General features: G+C 50.3%; 1 protein-coding gene across 3 annotated transcripts in view; it reads right to left on the bottom strand.

Moving 5' to 3' along the window:
- The window catches only part of SPTBN4 (spectrin beta, non-erythrocytic 4), a 353,544-nt gene that overhangs the window by 236,185 nt on the left and 90,535 nt on the right, over positions 1-26,824 (bottom strand). For all 3 annotated transcript variants that reach the window (XM_082262860.1, XM_082262861.1, XM_082262862.1), the window contains one exon: positions 3,456-3,658. In XM_082262860.1, coding sequence (XP_082118986.1) covers positions 3,456-3,658 — 203 coding nt within the window. The remainder of the gene's footprint in view (positions 1-3,455; positions 3,659-26,824) is intronic.

The raw sequence follows: 26,824 nt of genomic DNA, 5'->3' as shown, positions 1-26,824 counted from the left end.
TACTGAGGGGTCTGTACTGGGAGGGGGGTTTAGTAAGTGGTCTGTACTAGGTGGGAGGGCTTACTGAGGGGTCTGTACTGGGGGGGGGGCTTAGTAAGTGGTCTGTACTAGATGGGAGGGCTTACTGTGGGGGTCTGTACTGGGAGGGGGGCTTACTGAGGGGTCTGTAGTGGGAGGGGGGCTTACTGAGGGGTCTGTATTAATTACAGGATTAATTAGCTAATCAAAAAAACACTAAATTAAGCAAAAAAAATAAAATAAAAATAGTCGTCAGATTAGTCGACTAATCGTAAAAATAATCGATAGATTAGTCGACAGACAAATTAATCGTTAGTTGCAGCCCTAATATATATGTATATATATTTTATTTATCCACAGCGGACCCTTATGGTCTTTTATATACAGTATATATACAGTATATATATTTTTTGGATATCGATTCCTGGTTGGGGGTGGTGTTTTTTTTCTTCCGTATAGTATAGTTAAGTCTTATTACCATTAAAATTCCTTATATTATATTAATATATTTTTATGTATGATCCTTTTTTGCACTTTTCTTTTTATATGTATTTTTTATAATTCTTCATTCTTTCCTTCATGCATTCCCAATAATATTGTATTTTTTAATATGTATTCTTGATTATATTGTACTTTCATTTAGCCTTGCTGAGTTTTTTGCTTGTTTTGCTGTTTTTATTGCATCCAATGTTAGTCTGCTTGTCGTAGTAATCCCATGGCAGCAGCACATCCTATTATGCCTGTATTTAAACTGCTCTCCTCCAGGGAGCAGTAGGCCAGTAGAAGGAGCTGTGAGCTCTGAGCGCGTAGCCTCTGCCTCCTTGTGTGACAGACCATGATCCAGACTTCCGCCCCGCACCGGTGACGTAATTTCCGCGATCCACGCTGGTTACCGCAGAGGTTTACTGGACAGCCAGGCACCAACAACCTTCTCTTGGCATTTGGGGAGATTGTGAAGCTCACAGGACCACTACAAACATCAGGACCACACATCTTATGACGGGCTTGAATTGCTTTTATTTCCTGTAATTGTTCTTAATCTTGCACAATAAATGTTTACAGTTTAATACTACACTTAGTAAATACAAAATAAATGAATATTACCATGTATGATATAAATGATAAATAAAAAATTAAATGACAATACAAGGTGTATAAAAAAAAGTCCCATAAACAGTGAGGGTAAAAATCAAGTCCAAAGAAAAACAAAGGCTTAATTCCAAGAAAAAATGGTGAAATTCTTCTTGTGACCAACATGGCTGAAGGTCCGACCGCGGCGCCCCGCGTCTTCACAACAGAATGGTATGGTAGAGGCCGGCGCGGATGGGGGCGTGTTGACGTTGCGTCTGGTGCCGCCGACGCGTTTCGTCATCAAAAGACATCGTCTGGGCGTCCCGCGTCTTCTGAAGACGCGGGACGCCGCAATCGGACCTTCAGCCATGTTTCTGTGATGTGCCTGTATTTGCCTGATGTTTTGTAAGTAGCCTTTTTAATAAACTTTGCCTGGATTTTTATGGGATTACGCTATGGTCCTTTTGCCTTACTTTCCTTATATGCCTGTATCCACCTGATTACTGTGGGAATTGGACCCTTCTGAGTACTGTGTCACTGATGAGATTGGAGTCCATCTGTACTGTGTCCCTGATGAGATTGGAGTCTATCCGTTTACCCAAAACCTGTGAGGCCATTTCATTAATTTGATTGGCCATGTTGTTCTGGTAAGCTGCCTCCTATTATTACTGCACAGTGGTGTCCCTTGCCTGCACTTCCCTGTGGTGGTCACAAGAAGAATTTCACCATTTTTTCTTGGAATTAAGCCTTTGTTTTTCTTTGGACTTGATTTTTACCCTCACTGTTTATAGGACTTTTTTATACACCTTGTATTGTCATTTAATTTTTTATTTATCATTTATATCATACATGGTAATATTCATTTGTTTTGTATTTACATTAGCGCTGCACTATTTTTTATTTATTTATTCACTTTGGATCACTGTCTGTTGGTCTAGTGCCAGCAGCTTTTGTTCTCTCTCACTGTTTTATTGCCTTTACATCCTTAGCGCAGAAATTCCTCCATTCTTTTATAATACTACACTTAGTGGCGCTTCCCCCCTCCTTGCTTCCCACATGTTTTACAGAGCTTCTGGACACACTCTGAGGATGGCTGCCTTGTTCTAAGCGCTCATTTCCATCTGCCTGGAGGGCAGACTTTTATTACACCTATTTCAAACAGTCCGTTCGGCCAGAGACATTTGACTTTTGGAGTGCCAGAATCTTACTGTGTTATTTTTCACGTGACATTCAAACAATGCTCAATTGGTACTAAGGGGCCCAAAGTGTGCCAGGAAAATATCCCCCACACCATTACACAACCACCGCCAGCCTGAACCATTGATGCAAGGCAGGATGGATCCATGCTTTCATGTTGTTTACGCCAAATTCTGACCCTACCATCTGAATGTCACAGCTGAAATCGAGACTCGTCAGAGCAGACAACATTTTTCCAATCTTCTATTGTTCAATTTTGGTGAGCCTGTGCGAATTGTAGCCTCAGTTTCCTGTTCTTAGCTGACAAGAGTGGCAGCCGATGTGATCTTCTGCTGCTGTAAGCCCGTCTGCTTCAAGGTTCGATGTGATGTGCATTCAGAGATGGTATTCTGCATACCTTGGTCTGCCCATGCTCCTCTGACATTTGACATCAACAAGGTATTTTAGTCCACACAACTGCCCCTCACTGGATTTTTTTCTCATTTTCGGACCATTGTCTGTAGACCCTAATGACTGGAATACACGGGCCGAATATCGCCCGACCGTTTGACCGCCGACCATCGAAACAGTGCATGCGTGATGATGTTCTACAGATTTTAAATGAACGACCTTAACACCAACGTATAGAATATCGTTTGTTCGCAAACGAGACGACAGAATTTTTCGGTTTTTTCAAACGGGATTTTTCGTTCACAATATCGATATCGGTCACTGATGGCTGGGCATTAATGAGTAGAATATCGGCCGATCCTTCGCTGAACGGAAATTTTTGGCCGATTTTCTTATCGTGTATTCCAGCCATAAAGATGGCTGTGTGTGAAAATCCCAGTAGATCATACTACTGATAAATACCCAGACCAGCCCATCTGGCACCAACAACCATGCCATGTTCAAAGTCACTCAAATCCCCTTTCTTTCTTATTCTGATGCTCAGTTTGAATCTCAGCAAGTTATTTTCACCAAGTCTAGATGCCTAAATGCATACAGTTGCTGTCATGTGATTGGCTGATTAGCAATTTGTGCTACACAGCAATGGAACAGGAGTACCTAAAAAAGTGGCTGGTGAGAGCGTATATTGGTGGTTCCAGCATGCATATATAAGGTCATGACTGCAATAAACTATAAATACAGGCACCCAGAGGGAGACTGGTAAATCTCCTGCCTCTCACCTTTTCTGGATCGCGGAAATCCGCTCCTGAACACGGTCAGCAAACACATTTCCAAGTCGTATCAAGCTCTCCCCAGCTTCCACTGCAATTGTAACCTTCTGTGTATTCACCTCCATGGTGGTCAGGAAATCCTTGTGCTTCTTGATGGCTTTCTCCACCCCTTCTACAGTGTTAGGCAACTCAACATGAGCCAGGGCTGACTCCTGTAAAAATAAAAAAATAAAATAATTATAACCATTATAACTTAATTCTTGAAGTTTTGCATCCTGACTGTAAGTGAAGCATTGGAAGCATCCACTATGAAGGGAACCTGCTTTCATGACAACGCAGAATAATCTTTCCTTCTGTAGTAAACACTCATTCTTAAGCTAAGTAGTTATTTAAAGTGGAAGTAAACTCCCACCTCTGACTTTTACCTATAGGTAATCCTATAATAAGGCTTACCTATAAGTAGTGTAAATATCCCCTTGTGCACCGGTTAGGAGATATTTACTGTACATGCAGCCAGTGACATCACTGGTGCATGCGCTCTGAAGGAGTGGCCACCGAGGTCATTCCTTCAGAGTTCTGTGCTGTAAACAGCGGCTCCCATGGAAGTGAAGTCATTGCGGCTTTGGCCAGTCATACCGCCGGAGTCTGTGAATCCAGAAGAAAAACTGGGTGAAGATGGGAGCGCCTGCAGAGGTGACAGCTTGGCGCTAAAAGGTCTTCGTTTTAAGGCAAGTTTTTAAAATAATGTGCTAGTATGCTATACATACTAGCACATTATGACATTACCCTGCAGGGTACAAAAAAAAAACACCCAGCAGTTTACTACCACTTTAAAGTGCGAAAAGCACAAACTGTCTACACACACACTTTGTTTTGCTATGAGCCATTTAACCACTTTACCACTAGAGCATTTTGCTGTCTTACGTCTGGGCCACTTTTTGCGATTCAGCGCTGTGCGAATTTAACTGACAATTGCGCGGTCATGCGACGCCGTACCCAAACAAAATTGACATCCTTTTTTTCCCACAAACAGAGCTTTCTTTTGGTGGTATTTGATCACCTGTGCGATTTTTACTTTTTGCGCTATAAACAAAAAAAGAGCGTTTATTTTGAGAAAATAACAATATTTTTCACATTTTTTTATATGAAATTCCCCCCAAAAAAGATGTAAAAACCAATTTTTTTTTAAATTTTTGGCCAATTTGTTTTCTGCTACCTATGTTTGGTAAAAAAAATCGCAATAAGCGTATTTTGATTGGTTTGTGCAAAAGTTATTGCGTTTACTAACAAAGGGAAAGATTTCTGTCATTTTTGGTGGTTTTTTTTTTAACGCGTAATGGCGGCGATCTGCGATTTTTTTTTGCGGGACTGCGACATTGCGGCGGACAGATTGGACCCTTGACTGACATTTTTGACACTTTTGGGGGTACCAGTGACATTACTGCAGTAATCAGTGCTATAAATATGCACTGTTACTGTAAAAATGACACTGGCAGGGAAGGGGTTAACTTTATTGGAGAGGGAGGGGTTAATGTATGCCTGGTGCTTACTGACGTGTGGGGGGGGAGGTGACTTTGTGAGACAGGGACAGATCGGATGTCCAGCTATGCTGAACACTCCGATCTGTCACTCCCTGTCACTGAGGAGATCCGCCCGCTTGTGTTTACACAGGCGGGCGGATCTCCACACTAGATCCCCGACGATCGGGGCAGAGCAGCGGCGATCGCCGCTGCTCCTCCCCTGGCCCGACTCCCGCTGTGAATGAAAACAGCGGGAGCGCGCCTCCGGCGGCGCGCGAGCGCCGCCTAAAGGGGAGGAGTCTGACGACGTAGGTCTACGTCGTCAGACGGGAACGAGCCACTTTGCCGCAGTACTATTACAGTACTTAGCGGTAAAGTGGTTAAAATAACAGTTCCGGCATTTTCAATTTTCTATGGCTGGCGACTTTCACTTGATCTTGTCTACTTGTTGCACCTGATGACTTTAAAATAAAGACATTTGCAGTCAGAGCCATTTGGAAATAAATATGCATTTGCTGTTGCAATTAAACAGCATTGTGTTTCACAGCCAATTGTGTCCACCACTCACAGAAGCAGAAAAGTGCTGCCTGCATACAAGTTTCTCTATCGTTCATTGACAGATGCAGCTCCATATTCTTCTTGATCATTGGGTTATGCTGCCCCCTACAGGAGTGGGACAATAAAGCAGGAAAAATCTTTACCAGGCCTATGGGGCAGTCCCTGCAGGCATACACCCTCTGCTATAGGCTCACTCTGCTATAGGCTTCAGTCTGTTTCTGCCTAGTTTAGAAGTAGGATCTAGTTCCCGGCTGGGACTTCAGTCTTAGCTTGTTTTTTTATTTTAAAGGGAACATTTGTAAAAAATTTTATTTTTTAGCTAGTTATGTTCCTGAGAGAACTGCAATCAACAGCTGGACTGGGTTTCGGACTGGATATCCTAGATCCTTAAGATCCCCAAGCCCGGCCAGCGAGCATGTGCAAGTTATAGCCCAATGCTAGGCCTCGCCACGACAGAGCCCCAATGGGCGGGGGCTGGCCCGCGAATGAAACCCCTCGCTGGGATGCACACAACCTGGTTTGGCCTGAGTCGCAGTGTACCCCTTGGCCATTAGCACCCCCACCCCAAGTGGAGAGGTAGTCTGTCCGGAGCGGCACCCACCCAATGTCGTTGCTATGGTAAGTAGTGTTCCCCCATAGCTCTGGTGGTCTCAGGGCGGACGTGGGCCCCTCCCTGGGAAGGTCAGACCATCGGGTACCCGTCATTCCCCCTGGCCTCTCGGTATGTACCAGGCTCCCCCAAGGCCCCCCTCCCCACCATCATAGAGGTCACTACCTCAGTCAGCGACGGGGGTCCTCTGGGGGTGGACGCACCGATGCGGCTATAGCGGATCCACTGGTGGGGGGTTAATCCTGGTGGGGTCCTCTGGGGGTGGATGCGCCGATGCCACTATAGCGGATCCGCTGGGGGGGGGGGTTAGTCCTGGATGCCACTAATTGTTTGGACCTCTTAGGGGGTCCTGGAGACCGCATGGCGCGCCGAGGGGGCTGCCATTTTACTGTAGAATAGTTCAGCCTCATTTTGCAGAAGTTCCCATTGAAATGCATGGGCGGCCATGTTTTTGTGTTCCCCATAGGAATGAATTGGGCGGCCATTTTCTCAGTGTCCGCGAAGGCTGGACAGCAGATAGCAGCTGTGGCCTTTACTCTAGTGATGACCCAGGTACTTCCTCTTCCTGTGAAGATCGTTTTCTCTGCTACTGTTCTCCTCTATATCGAATGATGGTATGTCTATTGGGGTCCATGTAGGTCTCTCTCTCTCTCACCCTGCTATCTGCAGTGCTAGTGGCTGGGACTTGTAGTACCGCTGGTGCAGCGGGTCAGTTTTTCGCAGTTTTCTTAAAGTGACACTGCACTATTCCAGGGAGTCCCAGGAACAAATTTCACCTACAGATCCCCTCCTTGCGGTTGTGGGGACCTCCGGGTCGCAACCCCTGTCTGCCTTAACGGCGGTTTTGGAAAACCTGGTGTCAAAAGTGGATTTGGTATTAAAAAATACCACTAGTAAAAAGTGCCCTATACCCTCCCCTGCCTCTCCTGTATCCTCAGATCCTGAGGTAGATGTGGCCCCTGCGGACGCATGTCACCCTGAGGGTTCTGCGTCATCACATTCAGATGGCGAGGATGACATATCCTCACCTGCAGCCACGCAAGAAAGCGTGCTGGTGGAAGCACTTATAGTGTCAGTGCGAGAAACTCTAAAAATGGCAGATGATTCTGCAGCGTCAAGGACGCAGATGTCATTTGGCAGTGGCAAATCCCAAAAATCGGGCAAGGTTTTCCCTTGTTCGGAACTTTTTGACAAAATTGCCTCTGATCAATGGGGGTGCCACAAACAGATGTTAGTGGTGCCGAAGCGTTTTTAAGAGGCGCTATCCATTCGCGGACGCGGTATCCACAAAATTGGCCGTTCCACAGAAGGTGGACCATCCAGTCTCTAGACTGAGTAAATCTACTGTGGTGCTGGTGGAGGAGTCCCCGGTCTTTACAGACCCTGTGGATAGAAGGATTGAGTCTCTGTCCTTGCACTTACATGTGATAGTGGGTTCAATACTCAAACCGAGTTTCATGATCACTCTGGTGTCCCAGACCATAACGGAATGGGCAAAGTTACTAAAAAGTGACCTAGAAACAGAACAGCTCCCTCCAGGCCTGGCAGAGCTAACGTACCAAATGGTCCAAGCCCTACTATTTATATGTGATGCGTCGCTAGATGCGGCCCCTCTTGTAGCCAGAGTATCCGCGGTGGGGGTAGCTATAAGACACATGGTGTGGCTAAAAAGCTGGTCTGCGGATCAGGCTTCAAAATAGGCTCTATCAGAGCTCCCCTTTACTGGGGACTGCTTGTTTGAATCCTCATTGGATGAACTGATCAAGGGTCTTACAGGTGGGAAGAGTACTCTTCTTCCTCAATCATCCAAGGGCAAGTCACCACGTAATAGACGGGGGCCTTATTTTACAGCCCACAGGTGGTGCCCCTGGCATGCAAGAGAAAGGATCTAAGCCATTTAGGTCTTCTGGGGGTTCCAAGAAGACATGGTTGGGTAAGCTGAGATCAGGCCAATCCAGATCTACAGACAAATTTCCGTCTGCATGAACGGACGCCCTCACCTGCAACTGGGGTGGGAGGACGTCTTCGCTTCTTTCTGGAACCATGGACCTCCTTGATTCAGGACAAATGGGTCCACGAACTAATCCGATTGGGTTACAAGATCGAATTCAGGTCTCGACTGTCGGACAGATTCTTTCCGTCCAATCTACGCCTATCTACAGGTCGATTAAGGGATCTATGAGAGGCTATACAAGATCTGCTGTCGCAAGGGGTGATTGTGCCGGTTCCCTCTCGGGAACGCTTTAATGGGTTCTGTTCAAACCTGTTCACTGTTCCCAGGAAAGAAGGCAAAGTGCGTCCAATCCTGGACCTCAAGGCTCTGAACCGCTTTGTGCGGGTACAGAAGTTTCGAATGGAGTCCCTACACGGCCTCCATCGATATCAAGGACACATATCTACACATCGCTATTCATGCTCGACACCAGTTTTCTTCGCTTCGCTGTAGGAGAGGAGCATTATCAATTTGTGGCTTTACCCTTTGGTCTTGTCTCCGCTCCCAGGGTCTTCACCAAAGTGTTGGCTACAGCACTGGTATTACTGCGACAACGGGGGTTTGCGGTACTGGGGTACCCGGATGATCTCCTTTTAAGAGCAGACTCACATTCAGTCCTGTTGGGCGACTTGGCAATCACTGTATGGACTCTGCAAGAGTTCGGTTGGAACATCAATTTAAAAAAAATCTGCTCTGGGTCAATCTTCAAAACTGGATTATCTGGGCCTGACTCTGGACTTAGCTTCGGCGAGGGTGTTTCTTCCCCCGGAAAAGCTGAAAAAAGTTGCAAAGGGTGATTCGTTTGCTGTTATCCAGCAACCTGTCCTCTCTGCGGACTTGCATGCAAGCCTTAGGTCTAATGGTGTCGACCTTCGAGGCGGTTCTGTTTGCTCAATTCCACACGAGACCCTCACAAAGAGAAATTCTTCTCAAGTGGAACAAAGATCCAAAATCCTTGGACACTATGATTCGGTTGAGTCACAGCACAAGGAGTGGTCTGTGGTGGCTTCGCTCATTGGCCCTATGCCAAGACAAGTCCTTTCTCCCATTGTATTGGACCGTGGTAACCGCGGATGCCAGCCTGTCCGGCTGGGGAGGAGTGCTTGGAAAGCTGTGTGTCCAGGGGTCCTGGACCGTCCGGACTACGGATCAATATTCTGGATTACAGAGCGATAAAGCTTTGCCTGAGTCACTGGACAAATCATCTGCAGGGTTGTCCAGTTCGGATTCAATTGAACAATGCGACGGCCACAGCTTACGTCAATCATCAAGGGGGCACCAAGAGTGTCTTGGCAGCCCAGGAGGTTGCCGAGATCCTGAAATGGGCAGAACATTTTGTTCCAGCCCTTTCCGCCGCGCATATCCCAGGAGTGGAGAACTGGCAGGCGGATTACCGGAGTTGTCAGGTGTTGGATCAAGAGGAATGGTCCCTGCACCCGGAGGTGTTTCACTTGCTGTGTGCATGGGACACCAGGCGTTGACCTGTTAGCGTCTCAATTCAACAAAAAGTAGATGTGTTGGCATCCGCGGATGCTTCTATTGGCCGCAAGGTTTTGCAGGCTGCTGTTTAAAAGAGAAAATATTCTCTTTGAAGGTGTATGTGTTTCTAGGTGAGCTCCAGTTGTTCCTGGTTGAGTTCCATGTTCACTTGTTGGCTAAGTTTAGCCTTTAGGGATTTACGTTCTTTTCTGTGTTGTTTTCCCACCCCTCATGCAAATACTGCTTTGGGACGTCCCAAAGGTCAAGAAGAATAAGGAGCTGCGTCTTTCCAATGAACGATAGAGAAAACTGGATTTTTGACTTACCGTAAAATCCTTTTCTCTGAAGTTCATTAACAGACGCAGCACCAGCGCCTCTATTTCTGAGTGGAATGGGTTTTTTCTTCAAAACACTGCTTGCAACAAAACTGAATCCTATAGCAGAGTGAATGGGTGTATTCAAGAAGAATATGGAGCTGCGTCTGTCAATGAACGTCAGAGAAAAGGATTTTACGGTAAGTCAAAAATCCAGTTTATTTGAGAGTGTTACCCCCCTACAAAACAAAACAGCAATTCTCCCCTTTACAAGGGTATTTCCACTAGTGATCGACCAATATCGTTTTTCTAGTGCCGATATTGATATTTTGGTCATTGGATATCGGTAAAGGCCGATATTAGCCGATATTTTCGGACATTTAAAAAAAACGGAATTTTTGTAAAATCTTACCTGTAAAATTCCTTTCTCTGAGTCCTCCGACAATCGCCGCCATCTTCATATTCGTCACAATGGGGTATTAGACTTTGCTCCCTAGGAGTAGCTAGGCAACAGAATATGTCAATATTAAAGCTTTTAACATATCCCCACCCCAGGGGGTGGTCCCCTCAGTCTATACCCTCCTGCTTCCTGTTTCATATCTCAGTTTCAGTGGAATAGCAGTAGAGTACCTAAACCCCAAAAGAGGGGCGGGGGCGGCGACTGTCGGAGGACTCAGAGAAAGGAATTTTACAGGTTAGATTTTACAAAAATTCCGTTTTCTCTTACGTCCTCCGACAGTCGCCGCCATCTTCATATTCGTCACAATGGGGACGTCCCAAAGCAGTGCAAACATGAGGGGTGGGAAACGCAGCCGCGCCTAAAGGCAACGCAGTCTCCACATCAAAGAAAGTAACCTTACCAAAGGAAGGAAACCAGCTGGGCAACATGAGAAAAAACTTGCTCAACGGGAGCAATAACCCAGGAAAAAAACAAATAACTCAGGGATAAAAAGAAATCCCAAACAGTCCAAAGGTCCAAAACAAGGGACCCTAAGGAACCGCCGCACCAAGAACCTTGCGGCCAAAGGAAGCATCAGCCGATGCTTGAACATCCACTCTGTAGAATAGAGTGAAGGTGTGCACGGTCGACCAAGACGCCGCCCCACACACCTGGGCCACAGAAGCCCCATGACGACAGGCCCAAGACGTACTCAGAGATCTGGTAGAGTGCGCCTTCACAGGCATAGGGGAAACTTTTCCCTGCAAAACATAGGCCTGTTCAATGACCTGTCTGAATCAATTGGCGACGGCAGAAGCCGACGCCGCTACGCCCTTCCGAGGACCCCCGGAAGGACAAACAAGAATCCGACTTGCGAACAGATTCGGACGATTTTAGGCAAATCCTAATCGCCCGAACAACATCCAAGGAGTGCAACTCCACCACCTTCGGATGTTTAGACTTCGCGCAAGGCGAAGGCAAGACAATGTCCTCATTGAGGTGAAATTCCGAAACCCTCTCCGGAAAAAAAGAAGGGTTAGGTCGCAAGACCACCTTAACCAAGTGAGAGACCAGATACGGACATCTGCAGGACAAGCTGCCAGCTCCGACACTCTGCGAGCCGAAGTGATCGCCACCAAAAAAGGTGACCTTCTAGGACAACATAGACAACGAGATCTACCTGATCCATTCAAACTGACCATGGTGTAACACAGACAGAACAAGAGTCCAGTCCCAAGGAGGCAGAGGCACCCTCCTAGGAGGGACCAGATGCCCCTGAACAAAAGTGCCAACCAAGGAGATAGATGCCATAGGACGTTGAGAAAGAACGGCCCTCGCAGACACCTGACCCTTGATCGTAGCCAGCGCCAAACGCTGGCAACACCCTTTCGAAGGAAGGACAACACCCCAGACACCGAGTACGGGCGAGGTGAAAACCCCTGGACTCACACCAGGCAAAACAGGCCTTCCAAGTACGGTAATAGACCTTCACCGAGGAAAATTGCCTCACGTCGATCAAGATGTGAATGACCCCAGGGGAGAGACCCCTATCCCTCAGGACCTCGGTTTCAACAGCCAGGCCGTCAAAGCCAGCGACTGTAAAGCAGGATGGAATATCGGCCCTTGAGACCGGAGATCTTCTCGAAGAGACAGACGCCACAGGGCATCGACCGCCAAAAGCACGAGGTCAGCGTACCAGGACCGGCGAGGCCAGTCCGGTGCCACAAGAACCACTGTGTTCTGGTTCCGTGTTCAACCTGCGAAGGAACCTGGACAGCAATAGAAAACGGTGAAAACGCATACATCAGTCGCTACTGATGCCACGGAGCTACCAACGCGTCTGACGCGTCTGCCCGAGGATCGCGCGGCCATGCCGCGAACCTTCTCACCTTGCTGTTCAGACGAGACGCGAACAGGTCTACCTCCGGAAGACCCCACTTCGCGCACAATATCTGGAAGACATCCGGGTGGAGGGACCATTCCCCCTGGACCAGGGACTGGCGGCTTCAGATAATCCACCATCCAGTTCTCCACCCCCGGAACGTGAACCGCCGATATCGCCGGGACGTGCGTCTCGGCCCAAGACAGAATGTCGGCCACTTCCCGAGCCGCTCGGGCTCTATTGGTGCCCCCTCGGCGAATGACGTAAGCCACCGCCGTGGCATTGTCCGTCTGCACCCGAACCGGACAGCCCTGCAGCCTGTCCGTCCAACGTCGAAGGCAAAGATTTATCGCACGCAATTCCAGAACGATGATCGGAAGGGAGGATTCCTCCTCCGGCCAAGTTCCCTGGGCGGACAGAACGCCCAGAACACCACCCCAGCCCGACAGGTTGGCATCCGTGGTGACCACCGTCCATGAGAGAGGACGAAAAGACTTGCCCCCCGACACCGCCGGGGACTGGAGCCACCACAGAAGATCCCTTCTGGTGCGATGGCCCAACGAAATCTGGAGACCCAGAGAGTGCGGTCGCCCGTCCCACCTGGACAGGATCTCCGCTTGGAGACCCCGCGTGTGAAACTGGGCGAAGGGAATCGCCTCGAAAGCCGAGACCATCAATCCCAGACATCTCATGCGCGTCCGGAGTGACGAGCACGGAACGTCCCTGAGGGACCTGACTTCTTCCTGAAGAATCCCGAGTTTGTCGTCCGGTAGGAAGACCTTCGCCTGGACCGAGTCCAGAATCATTCCCAGGTAGGGAAGACGAATCGACGGACACAGCGTCGACTTAGGAAAAGTTATCGTCCAACCAAACTCCTGTAGAGTCAGCATCGTGACGGACAGGTCCTCCTCCAGACCGTGGCTGGTCGCAGACCGAACCAGAATATCTTCCAGAGATCCCAGGACAGAGATGCCCAGGGCTCTCAACAAAGCCAGAAAACCGGTGCAAGCACCCTGGCGAAAACCCGTGGAGCCGAGGCGAGACCAAAAGGTAACGCCACGAATTGGTAGTGATCCTCCGCAATGGCGAATCGAAGGTTCCTCTGGTAATCCTCGAAAAAACGGGATGTGAAGGCACGCATCCTTCAAGTCGATGGAAGCCATGAATTCCCCCGGAACCAGGGCAGCCACCACCGACCGCATGGATTCCATGCGGAACTAGCTAACCCGCACAAAGAGGTTCAGAGCCTGTAAGTCCAGAATTGGACGTACCCTGCCCTCCTTCCTGGGCACAGCGAACAGATCGGAAGAGAACCCCCGAAATCTGTCCCGATGAGGCACCGGAACCACCTGAGGGAAAAAATCTGCTCTCCGCCGAGAGAGAAAACTCGATCTTGTAGCCAGAACGAACGATTTTCTGAACCCACCTGTCCCGAAGACGGGCCAACCAGGGTTGAAGAAAAAACCGAGCAAGCGTCCCCCCACCCCAGAACTGGGTGAGGGCGCCCCTTCAGGCCGCATCGTTATGGGCAGCGGGTTCGGACTGGCCGGACTTCTGCTTACCTGACCACGGCTTCATTTGGGAGCCTAGACCTTTGAACGGCTTGCCCTTATAGTGCGCCCGAAAAGCACGAAAGGACCCCGGAGAGGGCCGAAAAAAATCATGCTTCTTACCAGGAGCCACCATAGCCTAGTGGGATAGGGGCAAGAGCGTGCACTTACCACCCGTGATCCCCTCTATCAGTGTATCCAAGGATTCTCCAAAAAGGCGAGATCCATCACATGGCAGATTGGCCAAGGTCTTGCGCGAAGATTGGTCCACAGACCAACACTGCAACCAAACCAGGCGGCGAGACAATACCGCCACACTGTGTACACGTGCAGCCAACGGTACTATATCCAAGTCCGCATTACACAAATAAATGACACCCTGATGGATTTGATCCACCATATCCAATGTCGCCGGTGAGGCCGAATCAGCCACCAGGACGCGTCTAAGCACCTGCGTCCCACTCGCGACAGCCTGGGCTGCCAGAAGAGAAGCAAATAGAGTTTCTAGCATAGAACTCGCAACAGAATAAGTATGACGGGCAAAAGACTCCAGCCTCCCGTCCATGGCATCCCGGAACACCGGGGCACCCTCTGCAGGAATCGCAGCGGACTTATTCAAAAAACGCTACCGCGTGACCCACCAGAGGCGGTACACACCACCGCTCATCAGAAGCGGGCGTGAAAGGATAACGCAGCTGAACCTACTTGGCACAGCAAAAGGCTTGCGTATAGTGCGCCAATGTTCCGTAACAGCGCGCCGAAAATCATCAGTGCAGGGAAAGACCTGCGATGCCTGGCGTCTTTTCTGAGTCCCCCAAGCTGCCAGGTCAGCAGGAGGACATGGTTCAACCTGCAAACGCAGCGTTTGTTCAATAGAAGCAACCAATTCATCCATGAGTGTAAGCTCTTCAGACGAGCCAGGGGGAGAATTATCAACCCCTTTAACCTCAGCCTCCACCTCGGACCCCACAAGATCCAGGGAGGAACGGGACCCCGATAAGGAGACCCCAGCCATAGCAGCCCCATCACCATCACCCTCTGAACCAGAGGAAATTGAAAAAACTCTGGGCCGTTTTGTGGATTGAGCAGCCATAAGCATTTTTACCTGAGCAGCAAGGTTAGCCACAACCTCAGCCAAATCCCCCCCTGGGGGGGAAAAAAAACGGCAGACCCTCGGCCTCCCACCAAGTGGCAGGAGATTTGCTTCCCTGAGAATCCATTGCCAAATAATATGCTGGAGAATAAAGGGTTAACTGCCCCTTTAACAAGCGCGGCGAGCGCAGCCCACCGCACACACACTAGCACAAGAAGACCCCCACAGGGATAAAAAGCTCAACTCAGGCAAGGATATAGGGATAGAGAGGATAAAAACCTGGATAGACCACTGCTGCTGCTGCTGTCTCGATCGGTGCGCCCAGGGAGAAGGAATGATGCAACTCAGGGCGCTCTATCAAAGCCTATGGAAGGCTACAAGAAAATGGCCGCCTGCAGTGTGAACATGCGGCCGGAGCGAGCACAGCCAAAATGGCGCCGTTTGGCGCCGAAAACGCCGCTCCTCCACCTCAGTGAAGTGAAAAAAACACACCACAGTATAGTAAAACATGGCGGACCGCCGCAGCGGTTTCTGTAATGTGCCCCAAACACGATATAATCATGCCCCACAGCACACAGCCTTTCACACATTCACAGTCTGACACAGATAGTGCAGCACAGCCCCCCCTCCTTGCAGCCCACAGCATGCAGCCAGAGAGATAGGGAACTTAACAGTGTGAACACAGGCAGGGTTACACAGTCCCAGACTGACACCCCCCAAACAGACAGGTCCCCACACAAATACACTTACCTTCTATATGGCGTGGGGAACCCGCACAGGCGAACAAGCCACTGCACATGTGACAGGGAGAGTCGCATCCAGGACGCAGCAAAACTGGGGTTAAGAAACCGCACAGCGTCCAGTGAGGTAGTCACCTCACCATAGCATCCCTGCACCGAACAGGGATGGGTCGTTCATTGTGCCAGAGCGTTACCTGGCTGAACGCTCGATGGCAGGCTGGGAAGCCACTGACCCACAACCTGCGACCAGGGGGATCAGCCCGAGACCCAGCCCGCTTGAATCCTCTTCATCAGAAGAACTAACTAATGCTGACAAAAATAACAGCTAGGTAAAGAGAGAGAAAAAACTCAAACAAAAATCAAAAAAGAATAGAGAAAGGCTGAGACAAAATGCCCCAGCATAGAGACATCCAGCTACTCCTGACAAGCTAGACATTGAAACTGAGATATGAAACAGGAAGTAGGAGGGTATAGACTGAGGGGACCACCCCCTGGGGTGGGGATATGTTAAAAGCTTTAATATTGACATATTCTGTTGCCTAGCTACTCCTACGGAGCAAAGTCTAATACCCCATTGTGACGAATATGAAGATGGCGGCGACTGTCGGAGGACGTAAGAGAAAAAACGGAATTTTTGTAAAATCTTACCTGTAAAATTCCTTTCTCTGAGTCCTCCGACAGTCGCCGCCTCTTCATATTCGTCACATATGGGGTATTAGACTTTGCTCCGAAGGAGTAGCTAGGCAACAGAATATGTTAACATCAAAGCTTTTAACATATCCCACCCTCAAGGGGTGGTCCCCTCAGTCAATACCCTCCTACTTCCTGCAACCATATCTCAGTTTCAGTGGAATAGCAGTAGAGTATACAACCAAACCCCAAAAGAGGGGCGGGGGCGGCGACTGTCGGAGGACTCAGAGAAAGGAATTTTACAGGTAAGATTTTACAAAAATTCCGTTTTCTCTTACGTCCTCCGACAGTCGCCGCCTCTTCATATTCGTCACATATGGGGACGTCCCAAAGCAGTGCAAACATGAGGGGTGGGAAACGCATCCGCGCCGAAAGGCAACGCAGTCTCCGCATCAAAGAAAGGAACCTTACCAAAGGAAGGAAACCAGCTGGGCTACAGGAAAAACAAGTGCTCAACAGGAGCAACAACCCAGGAAAAGACAAATAACCAAGGGATACAAAAAACTTATCCCAACAGCCAGAGGTCCCCAACAAGGGACCCTAGGGAATTGCCGCACTAAGAACCTTGCGGCCAAAGGAAGCATCCGCCGATGCCTGAACATCTACTTTGTAGAATTTTGTGAAAGTGTGCACGGTCGACCAGGTCGCCGCCTTACACACCTGGGCTACAGAAGCCCCATGACGACAGGCCCAAGACGTACTCAGAGATCTAGTAGAGGGCGCCTTCACAGGCACAGGGGGGACCTTCCCCTGCAAAGCATAGGCCTGTTCAATGGTCTGCCTGATCCATTTGGCGATGGTAGAGGCCGACGCCGCAATGCCCTTCCGAGGACCCTCTGGAAGAACAAACAAGGAGTCCGTCTTTCGAAAAGACTCAGTCGATTTAAGGTAAACCCTTATCGCCCGAACAACATCCAAAGAATGTAATCTCACCTCCTTTGGATGTTTAGGCTTCGCGCACAGCGAAGGCAAGACAATATCCTCATTAAGATGGAATTCCGAAACTCGCTTCGGAAGAAAAGAAGGATTAGGTCGCAAGACCACCTTATCCAAATGAACAACCAGATACGGAGACTTGCAGGACAAAGCCGCCAGCTCCGACACTCTGCGAGCCGAAGTGATCGCAACCAAAAAGGCGACCTTTTTGGACAACATAGACAACGAGATCTCCCTGATCTGTTCAAAAGGAGCACGTTGTAACACAGATAGAACGAGATTCAAGTCCCAAGGGGGCAGAGGATCCCTCCTAGGAGGAACCAGATGCCGCACTCCCTGAACAAAAGTGCCAACCAAGGAGTTGGAAGCCACGGGACGTTGAAACAGAACGGCCAGCGCAGACACCTGACCCTTTATCGTAGCCAGCGCCAAACGCTGATCGACACCCGTTTGAAGGAAGGACAGCACTCGGGAAACCGAGTACGTGCGGGGTGAAAACCCCCTGGACTCACACCAGGCAAAATAGGCCTTCCAAGTACGGTAATAAACCTTCCCCGAGGAAGACTTCCTCGCGTTGATCAAGGTATGAACGACCTCTGGGGAGAGACCCTTCTCCTTCAGGACCACGGTCTCAACAGCCAGGCCGTCAAAGCCAGCGACTGTAAAGCAGGATGGTATATTGGTCCTTGAGACAGGAGATCGTCTCGAAGAGGCAGACGCCACGGGGCGTCGACCGCCAGATTCACGAGGTCTGCGTACCAGGACCGGCGAGGCCAGTCCGGTGCCACAAGAATCACCGTGCTGCGTTCCGAGTGTAACCTGCGAAGGAACCTGGACAGCAACTGAATCGGTGGAAACGCGTACATCAGCCTGTACTGATGCCACGGGGCCACTAACGCGTCCGACGCGTCTGCCCGAGGGTCGCGCGTCCTTGCCACGAACCTTCTCACCTTGTTGTTGAGACGAGACGCGAACAGGTCCACATCTGGAAGACCCCACTTCGCGCACAACATCTGGAAGACAGCCGGGTGGAGAGACCATTCCCCCTGATCCAGGGCCTGGCGACTCAGATAGTCCGCCTGCCAGTTCTCCACCCCCGGAATGTGAACCGCCGTTATCGCCGAGACATGAGTTTCGGCCCAAGACAGAATGTCGGCCACTTGTCGAGCCGCTCGGGCACTCCTGGTGCCCCCTTGGTGGTTGATGTAGGCCACCGCCGTGGCATTGTCCGTCTGCACACGAACCGGGCAGCCCTGCAGCCGGTCCGTCCAGCGATGAAGACAGAGATTTATCGCACGCAATTCCAGAATGTTGATCGGAAGGGAGGACTCCCCCTCCGACCAAGTACCCTGGGCGGACAGAACGCCCAGAACACCACCCCAGCCCGACAGGCTGGCATCCGTGGTGATTACCCTCCACGAGATAGGACGAAACGACTTGCCCCCGGACACCATCGGGGACTGGAGCCACCACAGAAGGTCTCTTCTGGTGCGATGACTCAACGAGATTTGAAGATCCAGAGATTGAGGTCGCCCGTCCCACATGGACAGGATCTCCGCTTGGAGACCCCGCGTGTGAAACTGGGCGAAGGGAATCGCCTCGAAAGCCGAGACCATCAATCCCAGACATCTCATGCACGTCCGCAGAGACGAGTGCGGAACGTCCCTGAGGGACCTGACTTCCTCCTGAAGAGTTCTGAGTTTGTCTTCCGGCAGGAAGACCTTCGCCTGCACCGAGTCCAGAATCATTCCCAGGTAGGGAAGACGAACCGACGGGCTCAGTGTCGACTTTGGAAAATTTATCGTCCAACCAAACTCCTGCAGAGTTTGCATCGTGACAGACAGGTCCTTCTCCAGACCCTGGCTGGTCGCAGACCGAACCAGAATGTCGTCCAGATACCCCAGGACAGAAATGCCCTGGGCTCTCAATAATGCCAGAACCGGTGCAAGCACCTTGGTGAAGACCCGCGGAGCCGAGGCTAGACCAAAAGGCAACGCCACGAACTGGTAGTGATCCTCCGCAATGGCAAAACGAAGGTACCTTTGGTGACCCTCGAAAATGGGGATGTGAAGATACGCATCCTTCAAATCGATGGAGGCCATGAATTCCCCCGGAACCAGGGCAGCCACCACCGACCGCAGGGATTCCATGCGGAACTTGCGAACCCGCACAGAGCGGTTCAGAGCCTTCAAGTCCAGAATTGGACGAACCTTGCCCTCCTTTCTGGGCACGGTGAACAGATTGGAATAAAACCCCCGAAATCTGTCCCGATGAGGCACCGGAACTACCACTCCCTGAGCCCTCAGGTCCCGCACCGCCAGGTGCAGGTCCCGTAAACGCTCTGGAGACAGTTGAAGATTTGAGGGAAAAAATCTGCTCTCCGGCCGAGAGAGAAACTCGATCTTGTAACCAGATCGAACGATCTCCTGAACCCATCTGTCCCGCACGCGGGCCAACCAGGGCTGAAGAAAACCGAGCAAGCGTCCCCCCACCCCAAAACTGGGTGAGGGCGCCCCTTCAGGCCGCACTGTTATGGCCTGCGGATCCGGATTGACCGGACTTCTGTTTTCCAGACCAGGGCTTCTTCTGAGAGCCTTGACCTTTGAACGGTTTGCCCTTGTAGTGCGACCGAAAGGCACGAAAGGACCCCTGAGGGGGCCGAAAATTAGCATGCTTCTTCCCAGAAGCCCCCTTAGCCTTGGGGAATTGGGGCAAGAGAGTGCTCTTACCTCCGGTGATCCCCTTAATCAACACATCCAAGGACTCCCCAAAAAGGCGAGACCCATCATAAGGCAGATTGGCTAAGGTCTTACGTGAAGACCACCGACCAACATTTCAACCAAACCAGGCGGCGAGACAACACCGCCACGCTGTGCACACGTGCAGCCAACGGGACTAGGTCCAAGTCCGCATCACACAGATACAGGACACCCTGGTGGATTTGATCCACCATATCCAGGGTCGCCGGCGAGGCCGAATCGGCCACTAGGACGCGCCTAAGCATCTGCATCCAACTTGCGACCGCCTGGGCCGCCATGAGAGAGGCAAACAGAGCCTTAAGCATAGAACCCGTAACAGAATAAGTATGACGGGCAAGAGACTCCAATCTCCTATCCGTGGCATCACGGAACACAGGGGAATCCTCTGCAGGAATGGCAGTGGATTTGTTTAAAACCGCAATTGCGTGATCCACTGGGGATGGCACACACCACCTTTCATCAGTGGAAGGCGAGAAAGGATAACGCAGCTTGAACCTACTTGGTACAGCAAAAGGCTTGCGCAGATTGCGCCATTGTTCCTTAACAGCGCGCTGAAAATCATCATTGCAGGGAAAAACCTGCGGCGTCCTGCGTTTTCTCTGCGTCCCATAAGCCGCCAAGGCAGCGGGGGGACACACTTCATCCTGCAAACGCAGCGTTTGTTTTATGGAAGCAATCAATTCATCCATGATTGCAAGCTCTTCAGGCGAGCCAGGGGGAGAATTATCAACCCCTTCAACTTCAGCCTCCACCTCGGACCCCACTAGATCCAGGGAGGAGCGGGACCCCGATAAGGAGGCCCCCGCCATAACAGCCCCATCACCTTCACCCTCAGAATCAGAGGAAAGAGAAACTCTGGGTCTTTTAGTAGATTGAGCAGCCACCAGCATCTGCACCTGAGCAGCAAGGCCAGCCACAATAGTGGCTAAATCCCCCCCTGGGGGGGAAACAGCGGTACCCTGGCTTTCCACCAAGGCGGTAGGAAATTTGCCCTCCTGAGAATCCATTGCCCCTATTACAAATGCCGGATAATAAAGGGTTAACTGCCCCTTTAACAAGCGCGGCGAGCGCAGCCCACCGCACCACACACAAGCACAATGAGACCCCCACAGGGACAATAAAAACTGACACAGGCAATGGATAAGAAGGATATAACCTGAGGAGACCCTCGCCGCTGCTGCTGCCTCGATCGGTGTTCCTGGAGAAGAGGAAGTGAAGCTGCCAGGGCGCTCTATGAAAGCCTATGGGAGGCTACAAGAAAATGGCCGCCATGCATGTAGAACATGCGGCCGGAGCGAGTGTAGGCAAAATGGCGCCGTTTGGCGCCGAAACCGCCGCTCCACAGTACAGTAATGCACACATGTCATCCATGTATAAAAAAACATGTTAGATCGCCGCAGCGATCGCTTTGTAGTGCCCAAACATGCCCAAAACATGCCCCACAGCACACAGCTTCTCACACTGACAAGGCTGACACACACAGTGTCACACAGCTACCCCCCCCCTTGCAGCCCACAGCATGCAGCCGAGTGATAGGGAGACAAACAGTGTGAACAGAGGCAGGTTACACAGTCCCAGACTGACACCCCCCCAGACAGACAGGTCCCCATATAGATACACTTACCTCACAATGGCGTGGGGGACCCGCACAGGCGAACAAGCCGCTGCACATGAGGCAGGGAGAGTCGCATACAAGACGCACAGAATGGGGGTTAAGAAACCGCACAGCGTCCAGTGAGGTAGCCACCTCACCAATCATCCCTGCACCGAACAGGGATGGGTCGTTCACTGTTCCAGGAGCGTTACCTGGCTGAACGCTCGATGGCAGGCTGGGAAGCCACTGACCCACGACCTGCGACCAGGGGGATCAGCCTGAGACCCAGCCCGCATGATCCTCTTCATCCGAAGAACTAACTAACGCTGACAAAAAGAACAGCTAAGTAAAGGTAGAGAGAAAACTCAAACAAAAATCAAAAAAGAAGAAAGAGTCTGGGGCACAAAGCCCCAGCACAGAGAGAGCCAGCCACTCCTGACAAGCTAGACATTGAAACTGAGATATGGTTGCAGGAAGTAGGAGGGTATTGACTGAGGGGACCACCCCTTGAGGGTGGGATATGTTAAAAGCTTTGATGTTAACATATTCTGTTGCCTAGCTACTCCTTCGGAGAAAAGTCTAATACCCCATATGTGACGAATATGAAGAGGCGGCGACTGTCGGAGGACGTAAGAGAAATATTTTTTATTTGTCACAGGTACTGTTGTGGAGAATTCTGGGGGTCTAAACGACCCCAAACCCCTCCTCTGCACTTAAAAGCATTCAAAACAGCCAAGTTTGGCTGTTTTGAATGCTGTCATTTTTTTAAATCTGGCGCCGAATACCCGGAATTGATGTCATGACATTACTTCCGGGTTTTTATATGGAGACCCGATCAGAGCTTTGATCGGGTCTTCTCTTTGGCGGCCGTGGAGTTAGGATGCCCGGGTTTTCTGGTGGGACAAGAGACCCGGGCGAGCCACGGAAGGCGGTGGGAGGGGGGGGATGTCCCCTCCTGCTCCTTGTAATGACAGCCGAGCAGCTTCTCAGCCGCATTGGTTGTCATTACAAGACAGCCGACCATCGGCTATGGACGCCGGTACCAGGGTGATGCCTCTAGCTGCAGGCATCACTCCGGTACATGCACTTTCCCGAAATATCGGAAATATCGGTAACCTCAGGGGCCGATTCCGATATATCGGAGAAAGTGCATATCGGCCCCCGATATATCGGATTTGCCGATAATCGGTCAATCCCTAATTCCAACACTCTATGGTTTGCCTGGCATCATCTTTTCATTTTAGCCTGGCTGCCTTACAAATGATTGCTGGTATTATAGATGAATTGCAGTACATACAAATGTCCAGTAAATGTCACTGTTGTTTTTAAACAACAACTGAATGCTCTTGCATATCAGTCTAACCAGGGCCAGTTACCATGTGACCTACAAGCCTCATAAAGTAAACAAAAAATCTTACTTTACTCTTGGATTCAGCCAAATCCTTCTTTATTTGTTGTTCCCCTCCCAGTGGATGTCATTCAGCAACAGAAATAGTAATGTCTATCCAAAACGCAGTGGGTAGGGGTAAGTGTGCTGACTTGTGTTACACGCTTGTAAATCAGCCATGACCATGCTGATAGCTACGCCCCATGCAATATTTTTTTTATCTTACTGTAGTGCAAGCAGGCACAGCCTACATCATAAGAGTGACAACTTTGCTCTGAATGCCGGAGCAGTGCAGCATCATTGTGACCTATCCTAGAAAGCTGCATTAGGTGGACTTCGCTAGCACTCCCAATGGCAGGCAACATGTGTGTGGGGGACTTTGTAGGGTGAAGATAAAGCTGTAGGTGCAGATGTACTAATATTTAGGTGCTGCAACATATGCCAAAGTTCTACTGTAAAGTGGAACTACACTGCATCTGAGCGCCCCAACTCAAAAACACAATTGCATTAATTTTTAATATTCAAAGCAAACTCACCCATCCATCCAAGTCCACATGCTTTATTTTGCTGAGCAATCACTATACAAAACACCCCCTAGCATTTCTGGCTGTGACCAGCTTGAGTAAGAGCAAATGATTCATGCAGCATTTACTTCCTGGAATCAATCTGCCCTTAATTCAGGCATGCAGGAAGGAGGGTGTGCTTAGCTGAGAAAACCCCTCCTCCCCTCCTGAAGACTCCCATGATGTATGACATCATATGCCTAGGCCAGAAACCAGAAAGTAACTGAAGAAATGTAAAAAAGATTTTTAAAAAAGGAAATATACTTGCCTATCTATTTACTAATGCTGGCATAAGGCTTTAAAATAGTCCAAGTTGCCCAGGTGCCTGTTTAGAAGGGGCAAATGTACTGTAAGCATTACCATTGTGAGCTGCTTAGCAATCTAGTTTCATAATCTATAAATATCTCCCAGGACAGCAAGGAGTTGCCAACTGGCATTCACTACTCTAATATTGGCAAATACAGGTATTTACAATGGACATGTAGGCCTCGTTTATACTAGTGCTGCAACGATGCGTCAACGTAATCGATTACGTCGACTACAGAAATACGTTGACGTGCGTGAAAGGCGTCAACGCGTCACACGTGACGTCACACGCCCCCTGGCCGGACTGGCCTACCGGGATACAAAGATACGGCTGGCCTGCTGGCCCGCTTTAAGCATTGCCGGCCGGGCCGCTGCATTGATTGGGGCCGCTGCAGGCTGATCCCTCCCACTGTCCCACACAGACGAGATGTCACGCGCCACTCCAGCAGCAGCATGTGATCGCAGGTGAGCCTGAGGGGTCTGCACTGGGAGGGGGGGCTTACTAAGTGGTCTGTACTAGGTGGGAGGGCTTACTCAGAAACCAGAAAGTAACTGAAGAAATGTAAAAAAGATTTTTAAAAAAGGAAATATACTTGCCTATCTATTTACTAATGCTGGCATAAGGCTTTAAAATAGTCCAAGTTGCCCAGGTGCCTGTTTAGAAGGGGCAAATGTACTGTAAGCATTACCATTGTGAGCTGCTTAGCAATCTAGTTTCATAATCTATAAATATCTCCCAGGACAGCAAGGAGTTGCCAACTGGCATTCACTACTCTAATATTGGCAAATACAGGTATTTACAATGGACATGTAGGCCTCGTTTATACTAGTGCTGCAACGATGCGTCAACGTAATCGATTACGTCGACTACAGAAATACGTTGACGTGCGTGAAAGGCGTCAACGCGTCACACGTGACGTCACACGCCCCCTGGCCGGACTGGCCTACCGGGATACAAAGATACGGCTGGCCTGCTGGCCCGCTTTAAGCATTGCCGGCCGGGCCGCTGCATTGATTGGGGCCGCTGCAGGCTGATCCCTCCCACTGTCCCACACAGACGAGATGTCACGCGCCACTCCAGCAGCAGCATGTGATCGCAGGTGAGCCTGAGGGGTCTGCACTGGGAGGGGGGGCTTACTAAGTGGTCTGTACTAGGTGGGAGGGCTTACTGAGATGTCTGTACTGGGAGGGGGCTTATTGAGGGGTCTATACTGAGAGGGGGGCTTACTGAGGGGTCTGTCCTGGGAGGGGGGCTTACTGAGGGGTCTGTCCTGGGAGGGGGGCTTACTGAGGGGTCTGTACTGGGAGGAGGGCTTACTGAGGGGTCTGTACTGGGAGGAGGGCTTACTGAGGGGTCTGTACTGGGAGGAGGGCTTACTGAGGGGTCTGTACTGGGAGGGGGGCTTACTGAGGGGTCTGTGCTGGAAGGGGGCTTACTGAGGGGTCTGTACTGGGAGGGGGGCTTACTGAGGGGTCTGTACTGGGAGGGGGGCTTACTGAGGGATCTGTACTGGGAGGAGGGCTTACTGAGGGGTCTGTACTGGGAGGGGGGCTTACTGAGGGGTCTGTGCTGGAAGGGGGCTTACTGAGGGGTCTGTACTGGGAGGGGGGCTTACTGAGGGGTCTGTACTGGGAGGGGGGCTTACTGAGGGATCTGTACTGGGAGGGGGGCAAAGATACGGCTGGCCTGCTGGCCCGCTTTAAGCATTGCCGGCCGGGCCGCTGCATTGATTGGGGCCGCTGCAGGCTGATCCCTCCCACTGTCCCACACAGACGAGATGTCACGCGCCACTCCAGCAGCAGCATGTGATCGCAGGTGAGCCTGAGGGGTCTGCACTGGGAGGGGGGGCTTACTAAGTGGTCTGTACTAGGTGGGAGGGCTTACTGAGATGTCTGTACTGGGAGGGGGCTTATTGAGGGGTCTATACTGAGAGGGGGGCTTACTGAGGGGTCTGTCCTGGGAGGGGGGCTTACTGAGGGGTCTGTCCTGGGAGGGGGGCTTACTGAGGGGTCTGTACTGGGAGGAGGGCTTACTGAGGGGTCTGTACTGGGAGGAGGGCTTACTGAGGGGTCTGTACTGGGAGGGGGGCTTACTGAGGGGTCTGTGCTGGAAGGGGGCTTACTGAGGGGTCTGTACTGGGAGGGGGGCTTACTGAGGGGTCTGTACTGGGAGGGGGGCTTACTGAGGGATCTGTACTGGGAGGAGGGCTTACTGAGGGGTCTGTACTGGGAGGGGGGCTTACTGAGGGGTCTGTGCTGGAAGGGGGCTTACTGAGGGGTCTGTACTGGGAGGGGGGCTTACTGAGGGGTCTGTACTGGGAGGGGGGCTTACTGAGGGATCTGTACTGGGAGGGGGGCTTACTGATGGGTCTGTACTGGGAGGGGGGCTTACTAAGGGGTTACTAACATTCAATTAAGCAAAAAAAATAAAATAAAAATACTGTAATCATTAGATTAGACGACTAATCGGAAAAATAATCGCTAGATTAGTCGACAGACAAAATAATCGTTAGTTGCAGCCCTAGTTTATACCTATGCGGTTTTTAGTGCTTTTTTCCGAAATGCACTACAGTCCATTCAACATGGTTTCCTATGGCAAAAAAAAAAAAAAAGAACCAAAAGCATAAAAAATGCAAAAGCTGAAAAAACACAATGTGCAAAAACGCACCACAAAAAGCACTGCAGAAACAGATCAAAAGCAAACTTCATAGGCGTGAACCAAGCCTTTATTCACTGGAATAGAAATTAGGATTTATATAGATCAGCCTTTCTCAACCTTTTTAACACGGAGGAAACCTTGAAATTAATTTCCAATCACAGGGAACCCCTGCTATCAATTCTAAACCTACAGCTCACTGCACATTAGTGTGATGGTCACTGGGAAATATGCACTGGGAAATATGCTCCCTACATTTGTGGTCAATGGGAAGGATACAGATAGCTATAAAATATTATTGATGTCAGC

Source organism: Pelophylax lessonae (assembly GCF_965119305.1).
Source record: "Pelophylax lessonae genome assembly, chromosome: 7".
NCBI classification, from domain to species: Eukaryota; Metazoa; Chordata; class Amphibia; order Anura; family Ranidae; genus Pelophylax; species Pelophylax lessonae.
This window is presented reverse-complemented; position numbering and strand designations above follow the sequence as displayed.